This window comes from Mangifera indica, chromosome 10, assembly GCF_011075055.1.
Source record: "Mangifera indica cultivar Alphonso chromosome 10, CATAS_Mindica_2.1, whole genome shotgun sequence".
In the NCBI taxonomy this organism is placed as follows: domain Eukaryota; kingdom Viridiplantae; phylum Streptophyta; class Magnoliopsida; order Sapindales; family Anacardiaceae; genus Mangifera; species Mangifera indica.
In genome coordinates, this window is record NC_058146.1 from 943,546 (window position 1) to 958,399 (window position 14,854).

The 14,854-nt window shown below is 32.7% G+C and overlaps 2 protein-coding genes across 6 annotated transcripts; one reads left to right on the forward strand and one right to left on the reverse strand.

Moving 5' to 3' along the window:
• Positions 1–1,791: 1,791 nt before the first annotated feature.
• On the forward strand, positions 1,792–13,500 carry LOC123228394 (serine carboxypeptidase-like 18). Of its 5 annotated transcripts, XM_044653781.1 has the most exons (17): positions 1,824–1,893; positions 2,682–2,718; positions 2,797–3,236; positions 7,754–8,054; positions 8,164–8,300; positions 9,644–9,720; positions 9,968–10,090; positions 10,318–10,420; positions 10,521–10,558; positions 10,645–10,746; positions 11,379–11,465; positions 11,562–11,717; positions 12,189–12,260; positions 12,414–12,532; positions 12,843–12,956; positions 13,044–13,098; positions 13,183–13,500. In XM_044653781.1, exons 4-17 carry the CDS (start codon positions 7,888–7,890, stop codon positions 13,264–13,266), a joined length of 1,434 nt encoding a protein of 477 aa, XP_044509716.1. In that variant the 5' UTR covers positions 1,824–1,893; positions 2,682–2,718; positions 2,797–3,236; positions 7,754–7,887; the 3' UTR covers positions 13,267–13,500. The 5 variants fall into 5 exon arrangements, with proteins under 5 accessions (XP_044509714.1, XP_044509715.1, XP_044509718.1 ...); XM_044653779.1 differs by lacking the exon at positions 2,682–2,718 and having other exon boundaries at positions 1,792–1,893; XM_044653780.1 differs by having other exon boundaries at positions 1,794–1,893; positions 2,682–3,236; positions 7,805–8,054.
• On the reverse strand, positions 4,805–5,248 carry LOC123227749. The gene has a single exon (XM_044652872.1). It carries the CDS (start codon positions 5,246–5,248, stop codon positions 4,805–4,807), a length of 444 nt encoding a protein of 147 aa, XP_044508807.1.
• Positions 13,501–14,854: the final 1,354 nt, after the last annotated feature.

A 14,854-nucleotide genomic window follows, 5' to 3' on the forward strand; every position in this document is an offset into this window, starting at 1 on the left:
TGTTCATTACTCTTCAAGTGTTTTACCTTTGTAGGATTAGAGGAAAAGACTTGGAAATTTAGGAAACAAAAAACGCGGATGAAAGTGTCTTCCAAATCTTAAGTTGATATATTATTAGAAGTTGGAAATAAAGCTTGCATCCAGCCCATCCGAGATGGATGGGGAAGCCTTGATTTTCAGTGTGCGGAATGTCTTTTTTGAAAGAAAGTGTAAGGTAAGGCATTCGATGCCTAGTTTGATTGAGGCCAGTCACTGAAGCGGGGATTTGAGGTCTTTATTATACACTGATATATACAATTCTATTGGTAACATAACTTTTGTTGTACGGTAAGCATGACCTAACTTTTTATTCTTATGCCATACGAATCATTATTGGGCAATACAGACATACATCTTGAAGTTTATACGGGTTGGGTACTTGCTCGTGCAAAAAATTTAGGGCTGTTTGTATGGTTGGGAAAATGGTCAACTGAAAATCGATTATCGAAAGAAAAGTATATTTGAACTAGGAGATTCATAGGTGTCGATGGGTCAGGCCGACTTATAAAATTCATACGGCCCATGACCCAACCCAATATATAGGGTCAAGTCAGATTTTAAACGGGTTAGACCATGGTCTTGTTTATTAATTTTAATAAAAAATAAATTTTTGTATTATAATTATTAATTATGTAAACAGTATCAAATCGATGCACAAGTTTTGTATCTATACCCAAGGCTCGCCTGAAAGGCCTATGATCCTGACTTAACACGCTACAATATCAAATGGGTCTTATCGTACAGGGTCGTGGGCAAGCTTGATCCATTTGATGCCGTTACCTCTACTCATAATCTTCTTGTCAATTGATAAGCAAAGTTTATCAAAGACAAGTTGAACTTTGAATATTGAACATTCAATTCAAATAGGCTAAATTTCTTAAAAGCAATATTATGTTCACTTAGTTAATTGGTTATTTAGATGATGTATTATGATATGATTGGTTGATTTTGAATAAAAAATAAAATAATATTCAATCATATGGTGATATATTATTTGGGTATTTAATTTGATACTTAATACTGGGGACATTTAGCATTGTTGAGGAGGAAGAGCCAAAAAAAATGCAAGACTAACAGCCGAGAATCATAAAAGTTTCCTGAGAAAATATGAAAGAAAGAGCAACCAAATGGCAATCAACCATTTGTAGAACTTGGTGGAGTTGATAAAATTGAAGGTGAGAGTTGATGAAACATGGACAAAATTTTCCAGTGTGGAGGTGGAGATCCATAGCCTAAAGGCCAAGAAATTTACCAACAAAACACTTGGGTCGCTGATCGTCTTGAAAAATGTAGCATCGTGTAATCAACAACTACAATGATTCTAAAATTACCCAACTTTTCTCACTCAATTCCCACGGCCTTCTTGAATTTATATAAGAGAAGACAATTATACAAGCAGGAGTGGATTCGAGTTGAATCAGGTCAAACTCAAATCCACATCTGGTTTAAACGAGTAAATTCAGTTTATTGAACTCAAGATCAATGTCAATGATTTTTTTCCTTTTCTTTCAGTGAATTTTTTTTTAATCTTCTCAAACGACTCTGTTACTATTCAACTTCTTTGATATTGTTATTCACCAATTCAAACTAATTACTCTGGATTTAAGTCAAGCTCATATTATCCCTTGTTTGGGTTGGCCCGAATCCACTCTGGTATGAAATGAGTATTTTACGTCGCTATGGCCTGTCATGTTTGGAATTAAGATGGGCCTTCCAATCATCTCATGTGGCCCAACTATAAATAAATGTAGTTAGCATTAGCCCATCCAGGTCCGAAACTTTCAGCCGGTTTGCCGAGCTCCTCAGTCTCATCGACACGGGTGACTAGAACCAGAGCATAAATCCATCTCTCTGGTACAATTTCTACCTTTTCTTTGCCCTTTTCGCAGACGTCTGATCCTTTTTTTTGTTTTTTTTTTGTGTTTTTATAAAATGGGGATCGAGTTGAGTTCTTTTGTCACATTTTTTGTGGGCTGTGGCCTTGATCACGCAGGTGATGGATAAAGTTGAATTAAATGTTGTTTTTGACTGATTTTGCTTTTTCTCTATTTAATTTATTATTATGTTTGAAACTTGAAACCGTTTGGCAACTATCCAAGGCATTCTTCCGTGTATCAGAGTAGCCTGTCCATTTTTTGTCCAAGTTAGAATAAGTTCAAGTATATATATGCTATAGAATCATGTGTTTATGTTTTGAAAAATGTGATATGAGTTATGTGAGCCCATTTCTAAACTATATGTTATAGGTCAATGTAAGGTAAGTAGTGAATTTCAGGTTTTGAAGGATGGAATTTATGTTGGGAACTTTGGATTAATGATCTTGTTGAGAGGCTTTGAGTTGAGTTTTTGGTATACTCTGGCAAGCGTCCTCTGTTATAGGCGATAGAGTACCAAATGTACCACAGATTTTACTTGAATATCCATTCCCTTGTTTGGTTGCTGCGACAATTAACTTTCATTTTACATATATTTAATTGTTATATTTCCTATGATAAATGTCCAATGTTATAAAAAACTGAATTCTTTGTACATTATTTATTCTTATTCTTAGACATGTTGTTTTATAAATCTTCTTCTAAGAGAGGAAGTTGTATTATTATGGTGGTTGTTGATTGCTGGATTTGGTACTTCTGTTTGTGTAGGGAAAATTCAGTGCAATCAAAATGCTTTCAACTTTAGGTCTATATGCTGATATAGCTGTTGAGATGTGATTCTGTGAATGCTTCCCTGGCTTCAATGTCCCTTCTCTCTGTGCAGGAACCATGGCTAGCGGACAATAACCAGTAAATGAGCAAATAGTTGCAAATATGTATGCTTCCATGAGAAGTGAACTAAATCAAATTTACTCAAAAATTACTGAGCTAGAAGTGGAAGCAAGTGAGCACTCATTGGTGATTAATGCTATCCAGCCAATTGGCCCATCAAGATAGTGCTATAGGATGATTGGAGGTGTGTTGGTTGAGAGAAAAATCAAAGAGGTCCTTCCTGCTGTCCAGCGCAATAAAGAGGGTACAGAGGAGGTAATTACTAGGCTTAATGAGGCTTTGGAAAAGAAGAAGAAAGAAATTTCTGAATTTGAAGCTAAATACAAAATTAGGATATGGAAATCTGATGATGAAGTAAAGGACGCAGGTATCCAGAAGGAAGGTTCTTCTCAAGGAGTCCTCATTGGCCCTGCAAGTTCAAATGAAGGAAAGGTGCTTTTCTTTTTTATTCTGCCTTGATTTTCTTGGACTTGCTAGATAATTCTTTGTTGCATATCTTTATGTTGTATTTACGTAATGTTAGTCGTATTTACATAATGTTGGTCGATTTTGATTCTGGATGAAGAGGGTATCTATGTTCTTCAGTATGCTAGCCTAGTTTTCTAAGAACAACTGTTAAGTAACAGCTCTAGCATAAATGTTGGGCTTGTCCAGGGTGTGTCTTTGTTAGGCCTTTGTCAATGGATCGTTTGCTTTTAGTTGCAAACTCTGAAGAACTAAAACACAATGCTTATCTTTGGTAGTGTTTTGATTTTTCATACAAATATCTCTCTGAGATTATTGTTATGAATGCAACCGTTTCTTTCTCAGAAAACTTAACACTTTTGAGGTCGTTTGTTCTGGCTACTATCATCCTTCCCATGTTTGTACTCAGTAACTCCTAGATTTCTTTCTTTTAAAGGTCCTACATAAGCCTGGCCTCATCAATTTTCTGAGAAATTTAATTGAGTTCAGTAACTTAGGAGAGTTGATAGTTTAGTTCGCATATATGCTAATATTACCACAACTATTTGCTTATGTATTCTTGAAATGAGTTCATTAAAACTGTTATGTTAGGGCTACAAATCGTGTGGGTTGGACTTGATTATTGTTGAGCTAAGCTCGAGTTCAAGCAGTTTGAGTTCGATTCAAGAGTCGAGCTTGAGCTTGAGCTTGTTGTTGCTTGATTTGGTGAAGTTGTGAGCTCATGGTTTGGTTTGAGTATAATATCAATAAACAATTAAAAATTTAAAATCTTACACTTACACTCTTAAAATGTTATTCCTTTGTATTTAATATGAATTAGTAATTAATAAATATGAAAGTTATGAGATTTACCCGAGCTCGAGTTAGCTGTTCCTATTTGGAGCTCAAGCTCGAGCCTCTAAGTTTTGAGTTTGTCAAGTTCGAGCTTGACATATACCTAGTCGAGCTAAGTTTGAGACTAGCACTAATTGGCTTGATTCGATTGCCGCCTAATATATGTCATGTTATTCTTTATAGAAATCTTATAAATAGTTTTATGAAGAAAATTTTTCTTACCTAATGAATTAATATTCATTACTTTTTTTATGTGGTCAACTAAAGAAATTAGAAAAATACACGTTAAATCTATATTACAGTTTCATACTTCCATAATCAAAATGAAACGAAAAGGTGAGAAATATACAATAGAAAGGGTAAGATCGTATAAAGGTATCGAATTATCATATTTATTCAATAAAGTAATCGAACTTTGTTTTTTATTCTATTGAAATGATTGATCTTTCCAAATTTTCTATTGAAGAGACCAAACTTTTATATTTTTGGTTTTGAAGAGACTAGACTTTCATTGTTTCATATTGAATATACTAAACTAATTATCTTGCTTTCATTGCAAAACATACAATCTTTATTGTGTTTGTTCAGTACCTTAAATAGCAAATACTGAAAGTTTGGTAGGAAAAATTGAAAATTTGATTCCTCTCATAGGAAAATCCTAGAGTTCAATTCTTTCAGTATAAAAAGACAAAGTTCAATCCCTAATGGTGAACGAAGTTCCTTCTGTTGACAGCATAACTTCTACTTCTTGGATACAACACTTCTGCCTTTGAACCATCTTCCTCAAATGTGCATGGCTCTTCCTCTTCAATTCTCCCCATCTTCCCTGCTCCAACAGTGTAACTCCTCCTCATCCCACCACTCTGGTTCAGCTTCATCTTACTTTTCATGTTCTTCCTTGATGCTGTGCGTAAAAGCTCCCTGAATTCTTCATCATCAATTGGCTTAGAAGAGTTGACACTGAAATTCTTAGACAAGTGCACAACTTGAGCTGCAGGGCAGACCACTGCACCATCGTACTTTCCTATCCCGCCATTGAAATCCTGCATGCCCTTTATGTAAAAATCTCTAGCCCTTGCAAGAAATCTAATGGGTGCTGAGATTATTAGCATGAACTTGCTTTGCTTATTCGCTCTGCTTCTCATTCTCTCAGCTTGGTAACGGCGAAGAAATTATGAATAGGATAGGATTTGTTTCTTGGAAGTAGGTTAAATATAGTTTGAATAGAAGGGCAAGCAGTGTAGACTTGTTCAAATGGGAGAAAAGAGTATTGAAAACTTGAAATACAATACAAAATTAAATGAATAGGAAAAGAGTTAGCAGGCCAAAGTTGAAAAATAATGTGGAGGAGAAAAACCTTATTGAACCATGTAACCATTAGAGGTCAAATTTCCTTTTTGAATTGGGTATTGACTGTCTCTTGTCAAATTTTGATTAATAACTCTAGGTTGATAATCAGAGGAGTCAAAGATAGCTGTGGGTTCAATTCAAACAAAGCCTAGGATTAGCTCGAGCTCGACTAAGATTCATATTACCCACTTTGTGCTTGAGTTCATTTGAACAGACGTATATTATTGCCAAAAGGTTATTATTGACGGTTTCTTGTCAATTTTTTATTCATATATCTGGGTTGATAATCATATGGTAAAAATAGGGCTAACTCGAGTTTGATCTCGATCTCATTTGAATAATAATAATAATAATAAGCTCTGACCATTTTATTTGTTTACTTAGGTCATCATCGTAGAATTATTTGACAAGTGATGTAATGATAAAAATATTCCAATATCATCCCTAAAAATAAGAAAGAAAGGAAAAAGATGGTTTTCCAGATTTTTTTTTTAATTTTTTGATGAAGTTCATTGATCTCTTACAATTCTTATATAAATATGCTTCTAAAGTCTAAGAACGGGAATAAAATGAAATGTTTAGCCAAAATGCTCTTACATTTGTTTGATACTTTAAGTTGTGCTTAAAATAGAACCACTGTGTTAAAGAATTTAAACCTCTTTGAATATATATTTTTTTCAATGTTATAAACTTTCGCAAATGAAAGATGTTGGCATTGTTTCAATTCGTACATAGCAAATTACTTGAGGGTGCCATTATTGATGAACACTTGAGGGTGTCTCCATAAATGATACCATAAGTCTTCACTATTCAAAGTTCGAACTTGGGCCGCTTGCAGCCCTATGGACGATTGCTTTAATGAAGCTAGGTTATAGTCGAGTGGTAGGTTGCCCCTTTGGCATAGTTCTCTCATTTGTCTAGAAGTTTTAGAGTCTATTATTCTAAGTTGAAGAAGATATGTTGTATGCTACTAAGGTTGCAAACCAATGGAGTTGCTTGTGAACAGTTTGCACTTTGACTCTTCTCAAATCGAGTTCAAAAGCTTGATGTTGGTTGGTTTAATTTGAGTAAAATATCAATAAATCCTTAAAAAAAAAATCAAATTTTAATTTTCATTCTTAAAATTTTATTTTTTTAGATTTGAATATATATGATAATTGATAAATATATAAATTACGAGAGTTTAAATATATATATTTTTTAAAATGAGTTGAAATATATTTTTCGAGTTAAGCTTGAATCAAGATCTCATTTACTCGATGAACTTGAGCTCTATATTTATATGTCTAAGTTGAGTTCAACAATTTGATCTTAATATATTTTAAACGAATTGTGAATCCATATACTTTTATTTGGATACTCTCATATTTGATATGTTTCACTTGAGCTATTCTTTGAGGCTTGCATTTGATATTAAGATACAAAAAGCTCCAAGTTATTTTCAAATGTCCGTTTATTAGGCTCAATTTGATAGTTTGGGAAGTTGGGGGACCGATTGATAAAACAGGGAGAAAGGCCACAAACATTGTCCGACGTGGACAGCCTTGTCCCTATATCCAATATTGCTCTACCATTCAAACCTACCATTACACGTAAAAAATGTGGAAGTCATTTTCACAACATTGTCCTCTTTTAAGTCCATTGATCCATGATATTGCAAGTTTTTTGCTTTTTTTTTTTCTTTTCATTCATGAAAAGTCCAAAAACTTAAAGAGATTTTTAAAGTGATTCGATTTACTATATAAAGTATTTATACGGTAAGTGCGAGAGATAATTGTATAATTATATAAAAAAACACACTAGGTTCTAAGATAATGTTGATTGAAGCAGGCAATCGATGGATAATTTCTAGCAAGCCATAATTAGAGGTGAATTCGATTTGAATCAAGTTAAACTTAAGGATAATTTGAATTCATAATACTTGATGTACAATATTGTTAAAAAGTTGTTGATAGGATAACTATCGTTATCGGTAGGATAAATAGTGTTGTGGAATAAGTAAATAGTATTATTGGATAGACAAATGAACTGATTTCAATTCGAGTTATTGAGAAAAATAATCTTAAATTTGTATGTAACAAATTTAAACAACATATACTAATATCCCTTTATTACAAAGAATATATCGATCAAGTTTTGAGTAATTAATTAAATATTTAGGTGATTTATGTCATATAATTTGATATAATTTGATATTTTTTAAATACGCATTACATAATAAATATGTGATTAAATTACTGTGTGGTCCTATTTTTTAATAAAATAACTTTATATGTTTACTGTTACCGTGGCCGTAAAAGTTTCAACATTGAGATGATCTTTCATCTTCCTCGTGCTACCTAAATTTCAAGAACCATGTCATATACAAGAAACAAGAGCCAGTCTGATCCCGTAGATCAATTTCTCAGCCTGCACAGAAACGCCACCTGCCAATATGCAGCTTCCATCACCGGCTTCACTGAATTCAACCACAGCCCTAAAATGCCTACATTTGCGCATGCTTCTCCTACTGATTTTCTCAGCGACCACCTCCTTCTCCGGCGAAATTGTCAAGTACCTTCCAGGATACGACGGTGAACTCCCATTCAAGCTCGAAACTGGGTAAAGTCTCTTGCTTCATTTTGTGTACGATTTTCAAGCAGTGAATTAGTAAGTTGTAAAAGGAAAATATATCAATATGTAATGTGAAAGTTTATGTTGACTGAAACAGATACATAAGCGTCAATGAGTCGGAGCTGTTCTACTACTTTATAGAGTCGCAAGGCAATCCTGAAGAAGACCCTCTAATTCTTTGGCTGACTGGTGGCCCTGGCTGCTCTTCATTCAATGGATTAATCTATGAAATCGGTAAGCATGATATTTTTACTGGTAATTTTAAGAGATATTCCTTCCCTTTTTTTTTAAAGAGTAAATAAATACATTAAAAACCTGAAAACTCCCAACAGTATATATATGTTGAAAGAGACTGTCAACAAAACCAAGGGATGGATCATTACACATTCTTTCTATCACGAATGAACATAGTTTTCAATTGGGAGAAGGCTTTTTCCCACCTGTTTTTAATTGAATTAATGACAAAGTTCTTAATTTTAATAACAACATTTTTTAAACCTTTCTTTCAATTTCTTTTAAGTTTTAACAATAAGAGAATGTTAAGGTGATTTTTCTGTTTGGTTTTAAAAATCTTTCTTTCTTTCTTTCTTTTTCTTTTTTAATTTTTCCTTCTTCTTCCTTTTTCTTTCTCTCCCTCCTCTTCCTCCTCACTGCCATCCAATTTGACTGAGTTAGCCCCAACCCATTTTCAATTTCACCCTCTTGTTTTTACTATCAATCAAATTATGTTTATACAATTTTAAATACAAATACATAGTTAATATATCATCATATAAATAAACAATTTTGAATTAAAAATATCAGTGAAAGGCAGGCAAAGAGTTGACACAAGTTGCTTCTCATTCTTTGGTTCTCACCTATGACCACTTCTTTGTATACCTTACACCTTGAAATCAAGACTTCTTTCTTGATAAATATGCAGTCGAAGTCGGAGTTATGAGGAAAACACATTTTTCTAATACACTTCTGATCAGGGAAAAGGCCAATTCCTTTTTCTTGGCACGTTTGGATAGCTTTTCATATATGGCAACTTGATGCTTGCATTACCTTATCCTCCACTTGACGTCTTCTTTTGAACTTTTTTTGTTGTTTTGATTCCACCAATTGTACTCAGCACCAAGATGGTGTGATTCAATTGGAATTACACCAATTCGATATAATTTCAGTCAAATCACATAATCACAAGTGTAATTTGACCGAAATTAAACCTAACAAGTTCATTGATAACATTTACTATTAACAACTATTTTAAATTTATTTTTTTATAATTATTAACATTGAAATTAGTATAAACCAATGGTGAAAATAAATTTAATAAAGTTTTAGAGGTAAAAATTAATTTAATGAACTTTAAAATTAATAAGTATTTTCATTTTTATGCTGCACCTGGACCTGGCAACATAGTAATTGAAAAAAATTAAAGTGAATATTGTATTTTTATTCTTTATATTTCTAATATGGATTTTTAAAAAAACTATATCCTTTTAATATGGGTTTTTTTATTTTTTTAAGCACATTGAATTCTTCAACCAAATATTTAATTCATATAGTAATTAATGTACCTATATCCTGTGCAGGACCGTTGGAGTTTGATATTGACAACTACACTGGGGGCTTACCAAGATTTAAAGACTACCCTTATGCATGGACAAAGGTCGAGTTACAATTTTTTTTTAATAGAGTAATATTATTTGTAATTATTTTTAATATATAATTTATGTATATAAAATATATGTTATTATGTAATTAGATATTATTTTATCTTTAATTTAAAATCATCTAATCACATAATGATATATCATCTGTGTATATGAATTGGATAAAAAAATAAATATATATAATTTTATTATTTTTATTATTCTTATTAAATGTTTGATTAATTTGTGTTGATATTTCTCCAGACAGGTAGCTTCATATTCCTGGATTCACCTGTTGGCACTGGTTTCTCTTATTCTACTAACTCGGACGCCTGGGCTTCCTCTGACTCTTTTGCAGCCAAACAAGCCTATGAGTTCCTTAGAAAGGTGGGTAAATAAATTTACAATCAAAATATATACACTTATAACGGATACTAAATTAGAACTAATGTCATATGTTGTTATGTGATTGTTTGATTTTAAATTAAAGATAATATAACATTTAATCATATGGTGACATATCATCACTGATACTTAAAATGATATTCGTTATAAAATTATATAACATTGCTCATAAATTTTACTCGATCAAGTTCAAATTCATGAACTTGCAGTGGCTGACTGACAACCCTAAATACCTGTCTCTTGAACTTTTCATTGGCGGTGATTCTTATTCTGGCATAATCGTTCCTCTAATCACCAAGCTTGTTTTAGAAGGTAAGCTCTATATGTTCTAGTCTGCTACTTCATAATCTTCATCAATCAGAAGCTCAAAAATCAAAATCAATATTTCTATAATACATGTGCTGCCTTGCAGGAAATGAAGCTGGAACCCAGCCAATTATGAATCTGATAGTACGTGATCAATATTATGGCTTTGCTTGCTCTAATTTATAACTTGACTGATTCAGTTTTACTTGGAATTGAATGATTTTACATAGGGGTATTTGGTCGGGAGCCCATGGACAGATCAAGTGATTAGTGAAAATTCAAGAGTTGTATTTGCTCATCGCATGGCGCTTATATCAGACGAACTATATGAGGTGCTTTTATATATATGCCTGCATTTGCTAATTTAATCATCATTTACTTTTTATTTTTGTCTTTCGTTTCTTGGAATTGGTGACCATTTTGTCTACAAGGCACTGCGTTGACACATATGTACAAATCCCACCGTCTTGCCAGTAGGCATGGGACTTTCTCCTCAGTGAGCAGGTGGGGGTGCAGAGGGTGATGTCCCTAAGCCGTGTTTAGCTGTTGGCTACTCGCTTCTTATGAAGTAGCCAGTAAGGTGCTACCCACTTGACACTGTCTACAATTTCAGTTTATCTCATACAGCACCGTTTTAAGATCTCTCTGAAGAATAAGAACTTTACTAGTGTTTGGTTTAATAATAAGAATCCTGATAGAGTTTGGTTTAAAGACAATAATCCTAACATATAAAAACATAGTGTGATAATTAGTAATCCTATAATATAAACATTTATGGTAACGAGAGAAGTGACAAAATAATGAATAATATATTCTGTTAGACACGTTTTGGATGAATCACGATAAATTGGGAGTCTTATTTCTCTCTATTATGAGTATTTGCTTTATTTATCTTGTACATAATCTGGGATTTGTTTTATACATATCAGGAATTATTAATTTATAGATTTTACAATTTTTTCAGGACCTCAAAGTATATTGCAATGAGTCCTATGTGAATATAGATCCATCCAATACAAAATGTATAGCTGCTTATGAAATTTACAAAAAGGTAAGATAATTAATTAGCAATCCAGAGCCTGCCATAAACGATTTCCTACAAGCTTCCTTGAAATGACTGGATTAATTTCTTTTTTCATAATTGCAGTGCGTTAAGGATCTATATGACAATAATATTTTGGAACCGAAGTGCACTTCTGCGTCGCCAGAAAAGGACCAAGGAGAACTGCCACACAGGGCTCTACAAGAAAATCCCACAAATTTCATCCTTTCACCACCAAAAATTCCTGATCTCTGGTGCCGGGTAAACTTTTTTTGTTTTCTAAATTCTTTAAATTGTGATATTAATCTGTGTATGTTTAAAAAAAGAAATTTGATTTGATCTGTAAGATTATTATAGATTATAAAATATCAAATTGACATAAGGTTTACATGAATACCTCATTGAGCCATATTCTTTGAATCTATAAAGCTTTGGTTTGTAATGACCGGTCTTTCTCTTTTAAACATATCTAAATAACGATTTTTTAGAGATAAAATACGTTTTAGAATTTGAAAGAGAGGCTTTTGAAAGAGAGACTAGCTTATATATAAGAGATTATTAGATCCTCATAGCAAAAATCTAATAACCTTAAAACCCATCAAACCATTTATGTACTTCATGTTAATCTCATATGTAAACTGTTATCCATTTATCAATCAAATAGCAACATTTTTACAATATCTTTGGATACCATCATCTTGCTAATTCTTTTTTTTTTCCCTTCTTCTCCAGAATTTTAATTATGCACTCTCCTACATGTGGATGAATAATGACCAAGTGCAAGATGCTTTGCACATCCGAAAGGTTTGTGATTTACAAATAACTAGCATATATTTATGTTATAAAAAAGTAATAAACCAAAAAATTTGATATATATATATATATATATATATATATATATATATATATATATATATATATATATATCACTAAAATTTTTATTTATTTTGGCAACAGGGATTTGTATCAGATTGGAAGAGGTGTAACAAGAGTTTATCATACACCAAGGATGTCCAAAGTGTGATTGATATTCATCGATATCTCAGTACAAAAAGATTACAAGTTCTAGTTGACGGGTAAAAATTGCTTAATAATTATTTAACTGAATATATATATACTTAAGCTACTAACCATACATTTTGTGATGCCACAATTGTTAAAAAAAAAAATGTGCCTTATATTTGAAAAATTACTTATTAAAGATCCCGACAGTTAGGATCTTGTGGGCCGGCTTTATAAAAAACAAAAAGGAATTGAGGTTTTGTGGACGTAGGCATATTGCCAAACCCCGTAAATTTGTGTACTTGTGTCATTGTTTTCTTGTTTTGATTTCTCTTTGCTTACTGTGCAATTTCAATTCAATTTCTTGCATCACAACAACGACAGTGGAGACCGAGACATGGTTGTTCCGTTCGTTGCCACGGTGAAGTGGATAAAGATGCTGAACTTGACTGTTGTAAACGACTGGCGGCCATGGTTTGTTGATGGGCAAGTCGCTGGGTGAGCTGAGCACTCTAGCTCCATTAATTTTGAAAAGTTAAGCTTCTTCTTAAATATGGTGCTTAATTTGTTCAAATATACTTGCAGATTTACTGTGAAGTATTCAGAACATGGATATCGGTTGACTTACGCAACTGTAAAGGCAAGTAAACAATTTGAAAACAGAATTTTGACATCCTTTTTCTTCATAATCTAAGAAAAATTTTCTCAAAATTGTGTTATATAGGGCGGGGGGCATACGGCTCCAGCGTACCGTCGAAGAGAATGTTACGAAAAGTTTGACAGGTGGATCCATTGGTATCCCTTATAGCTCCTGTGATTATTAAAATGGAGCTGAATAAACAGGCAATGGAAGGTGCTTGAAATTCAAGAGAGGAGAATGATTTAATTTTATTTATGTTGTTAGCCGTTTTGGTTTCTCTTGGACTGCATGTGTTGATGTACTTTGATGGATTTATGAGTTTTGATTAAAAAGCTTGAATAACTAGAGCTGAACTAGAATCATATAAAAAATGTTTGAATTAAATATGACCTGTTTTTTGAATCGTTTATCTATTAACTATTGAAAATCTAAATATTTACTTGTTTGTTAAATTTTACTGTTATTGTCAGAAGTAAAATTGTCATTTATTAAAATATTTAAAAATACTAAAAATTTATCATATTTTCACTCCTTGGTTTAAAAACTAATAAATTTTTCGCACCCAAAGTTTAAAAAACTTATAACTCTCCCTTAGGGTTTTTCCAACACGCTGTCTGTGGTTGGAGATGATAGTGACATTAGCGTTCTCTCTCCCTCTCAGCTTCTCTGTCAATCTCGTTCTGTTCTCAACCAACGAAAGTTAGAGACGAAGGCGTTTTTTCGTCTCTTGATGAAGACGAATTGCATTTTCGTCTAGAGATGAAGAATGGTCTTTGTCGACAAGTTTCCTCGATCGGTGATGGCTGAAAATAGAGTAAGACTAAAAGAGAAGCCAAAAGGGAGGGAGAACGCCGTCATCGCCATCTCCAACAATCGACAGTGGTGGCTGGAAAAACCCTAGGGGGAAATATCAATTTTTCAAACCTTAGGTGGGAGAAAGATTTTTAAATTTAGAGGGGTAAATATGATAAATTTTTAATTTTTTTTAAATATTTTAATAAATAACAATCTTACCCTTAACGATAATAATGAAGTTTAATAGATAAATAAATATTTAGATTTTCAATAATTAGCAAATGAAAAGTTGAGTTTACATCAAACTTTCGATGAGAAATAGTCATTTGGCTAAAAAAGGGACAACAACAAAACATTGGATTATGCATGCCCTTGACCTTACCTAATGTACCTTAGGATGATGTTTCCATAGATTTTGTGTTGGGTGGCCAAGAACTCAAAAGGGATATGACTCGGTGTTTGTTATGGTGGATAGATTCTTCAATATGTTTCACTTTATTCCTTGTAGGAAGACGACTGATGCTCATCATGTAGCCAAGTTATTTTTCAAGGAGGTTGTTCATTTACATGGAATTCCATTATCAATTGTTTTAGATAAAGATAACAAGTTTTTTGTAGCATTTTGGTTTACTTTGTGGAAGAGATTTAAGACTAAATTGAAATTTAATAATATCACACATTTGTAAACTGATGGACAAATAGAGGTGGTTAACCGTTTCTTGGAAAATTTAATTCAATGTATTTGTGGGATGAAGAAAGGCCAATGGGACTTTGCCCTAGCATAAGCTGAATTTGCTTACAACAATTCAATAAATAGATCAACGGGTAAGAGTCCTTTTATTATAGTTTATATAAAGTTTGAAGGTGAGAATTGATGAAACATGGGCAAAATTTTCTAGTGTGAAGGTGGAGATCCATAGCCTAAAGGCTAAGAAACTTATTGACAAAACACTTAGGGTTG

Bases quoted from the DNA above. Each gene is read 5' to 3' on its own strand.
- LOC123228394 (XM_044653779.1), top strand. From the start codon at position 7,888: ATGCAGCTTCCATCACCGGCTTCACTGAATTCAACCACAGCCCTAAAA. The intron at 8,055-8,163 runs GTAAAGTCTCTT...TGACTGAAACAG, and splicing joins CCATTCAAGCTCGAAACTGG to ATACATAAGCGTCAATGAGT. The intron at 11,466-11,561 runs GTAAGATAATTA...TCATAATTGCAG, and splicing joins CTTATGAAATTTACAAAAAG to TGCGTTAAGGATCTATATGA.
- LOC123227749 (XM_044652872.1), bottom strand. From the start codon at position 5,248: ATGAGAAGCAGAGCGAATAAGCAAAGCAAGTTCATGCTAATAATCTCA.